The sequence below is a fragment of the Dysidea avara genome, chromosome 9 (genome assembly GCF_963678975.1).
Source record: "Dysidea avara chromosome 9, odDysAvar1.4, whole genome shotgun sequence".
Classification (NCBI taxonomy): Eukaryota; Metazoa; Porifera; class Demospongiae; order Dictyoceratida; family Dysideidae; genus Dysidea; species Dysidea avara.
Window position 1 is genome coordinate 32,331,420 of NC_089280.1, and position 8,466 is coordinate 32,339,885.

The 8,466-nt window shown below is 35.8% G+C and overlaps 2 protein-coding genes across 2 annotated transcripts; both read left to right on the forward strand.

Moving 5' to 3' along the window:
* LOC136267676 (protogenin B-like) lies at positions 1–723 on the forward strand. The gene is made up of 3 exons (XM_066062824.1): positions 1–292; positions 354–463; positions 508–723. Exons 1-3 carry the CDS (start codon positions 79–81, stop codon positions 721–723), a joined length of 540 nt encoding a protein of 179 aa, XP_065918896.1. The 5' UTR covers positions 1–78.
* A 33-nt stretch (positions 724–756) lies between these two features.
* Positions 757–5,260, forward strand: LOC136267677 (uncharacterized). Its single transcript, XM_066062825.1, has 4 exons — positions 757–879; positions 2,518–2,797; positions 3,473–3,509; positions 5,082–5,260. Exons 2-4 carry the CDS (start codon positions 2,672–2,674, stop codon positions 5,258–5,260), a joined length of 342 nt encoding a protein of 113 aa, XP_065918897.1. The 5' UTR covers positions 757–879; positions 2,518–2,671.
* Positions 5,261–8,466: the final 3,206 nt, after the last annotated feature.

An 8,466-nucleotide genomic window follows, 5' to 3' on the forward strand; every position in this document is an offset into this window, starting at 1 on the left:
CACCCATAGTACAGGAACTAACACAACAAGTTCATGTAGTGTTGGGTGAAGAGTTTCAGATCACATGTACTGCTACTAATGATCAGGATGCTCCAACAAACTTGGATGTTCTCCTGGAAGACACCAAAAAGAGTTGAGTTTAATGAAACAACAACTGATGAGGATGATAGTCATACAGCCTCCTCCACTATTCATATCAGTAGTGTCACTTATAATGATAGTGGACGATATAGGTGTAGTGTAAGAAATGATGGTGGAAGTGACGTTACTACATTGAGACTAATAGTTGAAGGTTTGTAGTAAACTAATCAAAATTATACTATTATACTATCTATGGTAATAACTTATTACAGTACCATCATCACCTCCTGTATCATTTAATGTCACTCCAGTAAATATTAGTTCACTTGAACTGGCATGGAACAAACCTCATAATCCTCGTGGTGAAATTGACTATTATATGGTAAATTTTCTTGCAAATATTTTCACTGACCCTTGTTACTGCAGGTACACTATAAAAGCAGTGACCACCCAGTACAAGTGGTCAATGTTACCACCTTCACTGGTAACTACGCTCTTGACAACCTCAGACCATACACAGAGTACAGTGTATATGTGACAGCAGTCAGGTTGATAGGAGCTACTGGTAGACCACTGGAGGGGGAGAAGAGTGATATAGTTACTGCAAGAACATTAGCTGGAGGTTTGTTAGACTTTACCTAAAAATGTGTTCATTTTTTGTAATAATATAGAACCGATCATCTCTACATCTGGTCAAAGTAAAAGACCTCGATTGATTGTAAATATTGATAGCTTTGACATTAGTGATACATTTGTTATTGACTTGCCAGTTATAAGCATTGAAAATGGACCATTCAGGTGAGCATGTACAGTACATACATTGGTTATTCCGTGTCAAATCAACAAGGAATTTAGGGCCACCTCTCAGAATTTGACAAAACTTGATGTGTTTGTAGTACATGTGGTGCTTATCACTCATGAGAATTTTTAGCCCCACACACCCCATAGCTTCTGATAATGACCACAAATATTTTGAATATTTCATGAAAAATTGGTCCATCTGTAGATACAAAACCACTGTAACTTCACACTATGTAAATATTTTTTAAATACAATTTTTACTAATGTAAGACTGTTGATTGACTTTCCAGTGATCCCTAAACTATAGGATATCTACTTAATTATGGTTTGAAAGTACTTTATTGAAAACTTTAATCCTTTATATTTTAAAAAATGCTGCTTGAAATTCTTCAAAATTCTTTTGTGAATAATGAGCGAGTCATTCATCTCTTCTCTTTATTACTGTAAGTTGAATCCAACTGTAGTGGACTTAGCCCTATTTACGTAAGTTGCATATGTGGCTGCATAGGTACGGTCAACAGAACTCCTCAAGAGGAATACCTGGACACCTGTTTATAATCCCCACGTATATTTAGACTAAGATACTTCTGTGGCTTCCGTAATATAAGCACTTTACTTATGGTCCTAGCAATGGCTTTTACTGTATACATGCATTATTTGTACCTCAATGTGTGAAATTAATTGCTAAATTACTCATCCTTTTTGAGGAGGTCTGTTGTACCTTTTCAGCCATGTACATAACTTGAATAGTGTGGAGTGGGGCTATGTATGTAAGTGCACTTTGGCTGATTTGACTTAATAAAGTATTTTCAAAGAGACAGTACAACATTTATGTGTTTATGGATGCATGGTGATCTCATTTAAAGTCCACCTGTCTAATAAGGACCATTTTTAGACTTGCTAGAAAGGGTTAATGCTTTGGTGCTATACATTAGTATCCAATAAGAGAAGCATAAATAAACTGCAGCACACAGGTGGTCTTTCAATACAGGTGGTCACTAATACAAGTTCCACTGTACCTAGACACCTTCACTCTGTACTTGGCATGGCCTTGTTGTGAGTGGTTATTGGAGGTGTACACTCCCATACAGCAATAATAGACTACAAATTTCCACTACATACCACAACATAATTCATTATATCTCTTGAGCCCATTGTGGTCCCACCACAAAAATATTATGAAACATAGACCATGACTCGCTCATTATTCACAAAATAAATTGAAGAATTTCAAGCAACATTTTTTAAAATATAAAGGATTAAAGTTTTCAATAAAGTACTTTTGAACCATAATTAAGTAGATATCCCATAGTTTAGGGATCACTGGAAAGGTCAATCAATAGTCTTCCATCAGTGAAATTGTGTTTAAAACATATACATGGTGCAAAGTTACGGTCGATTTTGTGTCTACAGATGAAACAATTTTTCATGAAATATTCAAAATATTTGTGGTCATTAATCAGAAACTATGGGATGTGTGGGGCTAAAAAGTCTCATGAGTGATAAGCACCACAGGTACTACAAACACACCAAGTTTCGTCACTACAGCCAGCTGTGATTTCACACATGGTTTAAATTTTTTCTCTTAAAAATAACCCAGTATGCAATCTAATGCATTCTTTATTCCTTATACAGTTACTTCTACATCATTGTGACCACTGATGATATTGTGGTTGACAATGTTCAAGAGATAGCAACTGTAGACATACTTAAGGAATCCACCAAGACTACTCCATTATTCTATGTGGCTGCTGTGGTTAATGCCAGTCAGTATGTACCTGGTTATAGGATGAGCTACATCCTGGGAGCTGGTGATAACACTACTGATCCTGATGGTCATGTGTTTTATAACAGAGAAGTGAAAAGAACAGATTTGTATTTTTTCCGTGTGTATTCAACTAATAGCATACAAGAGGTATGATTGCAGTAATGATAATGCAGATTTTACAAAACTGTTCCAAATCGCACATCGGGCAAAATCAAAACTAACACTGCCAGTGGATAGCTACACTATCGTACTACTTCTTTTGACACTCAGTACTACTCAAACTGGTTTTAATGGATGTCTTTTCTGAGTGGTGTGGAGAGCTCAATTGGCAGTTTCAGGCCTTGTGAATGGCTTGGCTTGGCAAGAATATTGGTAGATGGCCTGATAATGTTGGCCAAATGATTTTCTGTTGATTTTGCTGCATAATAGCCACTAAGAAGCCAGCACAGCCCTATAATATTGTGTCTGGACTTTAATCATGGTCTGCCTCCATTTTGAAGTCTATCTCTTGCCCACCTTACCACCCCCACCCCCTCCCTTTGTGAGCACTCATGATACTACTTTGCTCATCCAACTGCTCAGATTTTATATCTTATTTGGCAAGAAACTCTACAAACAGCTACAAGTACTGTAAGTGGTCTAAAAGGTAGCGAATTTTGATGCATCTCTTGTGTAAATTTCATACGTGTACTTTCTATCCTTGGCAAATTATGCTGACTTGAATTCTTTAAAACCATTTATCTCGAAACTTCTAATGTGTGATTTGGAACGTTTCCCAAAATTCAGTCACATACATTAACATATGTCTTATTATGTATATAGAATGAAATTTTTACTACAACTGATCTACAACGAATCTGTAAGTTTTAAGCTACTTGTCATTCGTACATACTTAAATGTGTCTTGACACAACAAATCAGAGCTTGTTCCTGAAGTTAATCTGCTGTAGACTAGCTGTGGAACATGCATATGGTTAACTGTTACTAGTTAGAGAATGTTGTTTGTGAGCAGAAAAGATTATATAAAGTATAAAGAAAAATGAATTTTAAATTCAATTAGAGATCATTGAAAGAGAAGTTGAGAAAAAAGGAAGGTTGCCTACACCTGCAGATATACTATTGAACATTTAATCCCTAATTGGTATAGACTGAATTAAGGGATTAAATGTTCAATAGTATATCTGCAAGCAGTGGCGTAACTAAACCCGGGCCTACCCGGGCCTGGGCCCAGGTGTCAGCAATCTAGTCACGCCCACGGAATTAGCAATAGAGTAGTAGAAAAAGACTATTTCACCGAATAATCGATCGAGACCTTGACAACAACACGCATTTTTGGCTGCAAAACAGCTATATTACCTTTCATTATAGTAAAATCATTTCAAACTACCAGGTTATCGGTATAAACACCTCTAGAAATAATTATCATTTCGATAATTCCACTACTGTAATAGCTTTACTAGTGAATATGACTTCACCTTATTGCACTGGGCCATGGTGTCGGTACAAGTCTAGTTAAGCCACTGTCTGCAAGTGTAGGCGACCTCCCTTGTTTCACAACTTTTTTCTGTGATCCCTAATCGAACTTAAAATTCCTAGTTTGTGTTTACTTTTTTCTAACATTAATTATTATGACTGGTGAACCCACACACACCGCATCAAAAGAAAGGATGGCACCAAAGTTAATATTTTGTCTGAACATGTACCCCAGCTATAAATTACTGACTCGAAATTCATCACACAACGTAACAGTGAGTGCCTCTGTAATCAATCCAGTCACCACAGAAAATACGGACAACTCCCACTTGCAAATGTATGGAAGCCATGTATCGTGCTAGTGTGAATCAACATCTGGGTTGTCAAAATAAATAAATGGGACACAAAGGAGGACAAAGGTAAGTGTATGATTAGTGCATTGTTTGTACTGCAGCATGCATATTTTGGGATGAAGCAACATCAAATAGTGAAAAATCAAGCTCATAGCTTTAACCGTTATAAAGTTACACTTTCCTGAAGGCAACAGGTAGACAGTTAGTCAGTAAAGAATTCCATTGAATAAAATAATAATTTTGTAACAATCTATGGGAGGCATTTAGGGTCATACTGCACTTTTGGGCTTGGTTATACTTAACCAATACTGCCAAGGTGCCAGAATGGTGTTGTGAAGCTGTTTTTTTTTTTAAGTTTTTTTTTTTTTTGCGAGAAAAACCCCAACCCCGTGATCCCTAATATACAGTACTACCATATTGTATGATTCATCGCTGGTTTGGCTGCATTCTGTTTTCTATTAGTTTCAATTTTAAGACTTCATTCCCTGTTGTTTTAAAGGTAGCTATATAAATGCAAAAATTTTTGTACTTATGTAAGTGTTATCAGTGTTATATATTTTATGCAAAGTAAACTAGATTAATTGCTGTTATCTGTATACTGTATAGTGCAGCCACAGAGGAGTGACGAGAATGTTTGTAGCAGTGACAGTTCTGATTCCAATGTGGTGGTCATTGCTGTTATGGCAGTTATAATGGTGGTCTCAATATTCTGCAATATTGTTCTTGCAGTTCGAGTGTTTATGCTACAAAAGCAAAAACTAAGTGTTAAAGTTAACTACAAATAGGTATAATCATATGAATGTAGGCATTTGTATGTTCTTATTCCTATCAGTGATACTAAACCAGCCATTGTTGCACCAGAGCCAGCATATACATATGAGTTGGTGGATAAGTCAAGTGATGTGAAGCTAGAGAATAATCCAGCATACTCAGTCAGTGCTACTCAAGGCAGTTCAGAAGATCACCACTATGATGCTATTCCTGCCAGCCATCATGCCAAAGCTAAATAAACATTTTATACATGTATTCATATCCCCAGTAGTATTATGTTTAGTTGTTTAACATTGGAATGTACTCAGTTTAGAATCTGTACACTGCATGTACATGCACAGTGTGTACACATATTATCAAGATATAATGATAGTCTAGTAGTCAAACAGCTGGACCAGTAAAGCAGGCGTAACCTGATGTGACTTTTAAATTAAAGATGAAAGTTATATCTAGAGTTGTTCCTGGTATTTTCAAAAAACAGGCCAAGCAATGTTGCCACACAATTATCAACACAATAATATTATCATTCTTATCAATCTGAAACATTTACAGAGTACTTCATTATAAATAATTTCTTAACCTTGTAGCTAAATTTATTGTCTCTATTTAAGTGGAGCATGATTATATAGTGTTTCATAATCTTTGTTTAGAGTTATGCTAACACACTGTAATATGGTCATGAGAGCCTTCCCATGTATTGTGTTTATGACTAGTTATGTACACAATGCCTCTATTAAGCTGGTACATTTGTTTGTTATTCTTCAGCAAAAATAAGCTACTGTGTACTAAAAAGCCCCTTTTCACCTGTTTCTTATTAGCTACTTGCTGCTATTTGCATAATATGAACAGTGGATATGTTTTTGTATGCAGTATAGACAGTAGTGTTGTCTTTTGTAATCTGAAACTACTTAATAAATTTGGTACACATTAAAGTGTACCTGTTCACATGTAATTGGCAATAAAGCGTACAACTCCTTACTGTCACAGCAAACAAGCAGTATAGTGGTATAATAATCCCAAGAGCTGGGAAGGCTTATTCCATGCAAGTATTGACTATTGTATATATATGACAGTATCACAGAAATTAAAAAGAGAACTTAGATCACACAATGCATGTTTCTTGATGTATTTAACTTGTGCATTTTATCACCAAACATGATCTGATCTATATGGATGTGAGTGTGAACATGTGATAATACTTTAGTGTACATGTACATATGTACAAATAATCATTATTATATTTATATACCATAGTCTACTAGTAGCCTGCAAGAAAGTTTAAGTGTATAAATGAAGGGAGTTAGAGTCTTTCATCAACTCCATTAAAATTATTTGTGAAGGAAAAAAGCCTGAAACAGTAGAAACTTGATCTTTAATCAATTAATTACAGTGTAAGTAAGCAACTGAGGACCAACACAGCCTGCCATAGCAATTTGAAATTCTCTCTGCGTTTGTGAGCATTTATGCATGTGTGATATGTGTATTAGCAATCTTTATTAAAGCGACTCCAACTGTATGTTCTATTTGAGCATAATTATATGTAGTTTCAGCAAGTCAGGGACTAGTGTCAACTTGCATAGTCTGGCTTTGCAAGGCTAGTCATGATTATCCAGTCAATAATCATTTTTTCATCACATAAAGTTGTTCAAACTTTATAGGCACCTACTGACTAGTTTAATAGTGTATGATTGTAAACACAACTGAATGCATATACCATATAGGTACACAAGTTACATTGTATAACTAGCTGTGCTTCAGGTGAGTTACTTGTATTGAAAGAGATAGATGGCACAGCTATAGTATTGCTGTGGGTTACATAAATTATAACATCTGCTGTTGTATACAAACTTGAAATAACTTTTTACACAGTATAAATTATTGTTTACTAGATTTTAATATACAATAGACATTGATGCTATTCTTGTATGGGGACTTCTTGTGCAGTTATATATATAATATAGAAGTTAGAGATACGACTTTAGACTATTGCCCTGGTGAACTGGTTATAGGCAAGTCTTGACTACCCACAGATATAAATGTGACTGTTCTATATATTAGAGTTGTTTACTGCACAGTCAGACTATGCTGTCTGTAGACAGTAACTCGATCTTTTGTTACCAATAAAGTTGAAGAAACTTTTATGATCAGTTTTGACAATACACCATGCATTTTATTACCCAGATCCTCTTGCAGTTCCAAAACTCCTACACCAAGCAACAATTATCTGTAGACCCTAATTGTATAATCCCCTATAAGCACCAAGTTCTCTGTATATGTGTAGTTGTACCTCAATTCTGTAAAACAATTAAATTATAGTTAGCTAAGCAATAAAAAAAGTGGGGGAATGGAGGAGCATGGCAACTCTAACCTCCCTCTAACTGAGTTTTCATCACCTATGAATAAAGTCTTTCAACCTAAAGTCAGGGCCGCCCACAGGGGGGGGGGGGGGGGGGGGGGCAACTGGGGCATTTTGCCCCGGGCCCCAGCCTGAAAGGGGCCCCAGGAGGCCCCATGAAGGGCCCCCTGAATACTTGTTTAAAAGATCGATATACTCTAATAGAGCAGTCAGATCTAAATACTCTAATAGAGCAGTCACAGTATTCTTCAGAGGAGCAGTGTAGCAAGCTTATATATAAGGAGATATGGTTGGTGATGGGTAGTTATTGTCATTGCCAGCAGGTTGTGACCTTTTTTTTTTTTTTTTGGTCTTCACCTTACAACTTGGGTGAAGGGCCCCACTTTAACTCTTTGCCCTGGGCCCCTTAATTTCTCTGGGCGGCCCTGCCTAAAGTGAAACTGAAAGTAGCCACTCTTCAGCAACTATATTACCAATTTTTATCATCATGAATTAATACATTGAAAGGTGTAGAATTTCAACTTTTATGTTGCATATGTAATCAAAATGAGCATGTTTAATGTAAAGCAGTAGAGCAGTAATTGTATAAAGGAATGCATGAATTTGGATTGCACAAGTCAAGAAGATTTATAGTGGTCTTTGCAAAGTTTTAATGAGTAATATTATTATTTGGATGTTCTATTAGAGTATGTAACTAAGTTTTTTGACTGTGAGCCTCATACTCAACAACTAATTACATATAGTGTACAGTCATTATTATTAAAAGTCTTTGTAAATCTTTTTATCATCTGACGTTAATTGATATACTCACATCCCTTGGCACAAACAAGGTATATCACTGTGAAAAAGGTGGGATATAATATG

Bases quoted from the DNA above. Each gene is read 5' to 3' on its own strand.
- LOC136267676 (XM_066062824.1), top strand. From the start codon at position 79: ATGATCAGGATGCTCCAACAAACTTGGATGTTCTCCTGGAAGACACCA. The intron at 293-353 runs GTTTGTAGTAAA...AACTTATTACAG, and splicing joins ATTGAGACTAATAGTTGAAG to TACCATCATCACCTCCTGTA. The intron at 464-507 runs GTAAATTTTCTT...TTGTTACTGCAG, and splicing joins GTGAAATTGACTATTATATG to GTACACTATAAAAGCAGTGA.
- LOC136267677 (XM_066062825.1), top strand. From the start codon at position 2,672: ATGAGCTACATCCTGGGAGCTGGTGATAACACTACTGATCCTGATGGT. The intron at 2,798-3,472 runs GTATGATTGCAG...TTATGTATATAG, and splicing joins CAACTAATAGCATACAAGAG to AATGAAATTTTTACTACAAC. The intron at 3,510-5,081 runs GTAAGTTTTAAG...TATACTGTATAG, and splicing joins AACTGATCTACAACGAATCT to TGCAGCCACAGAGGAGTGAC.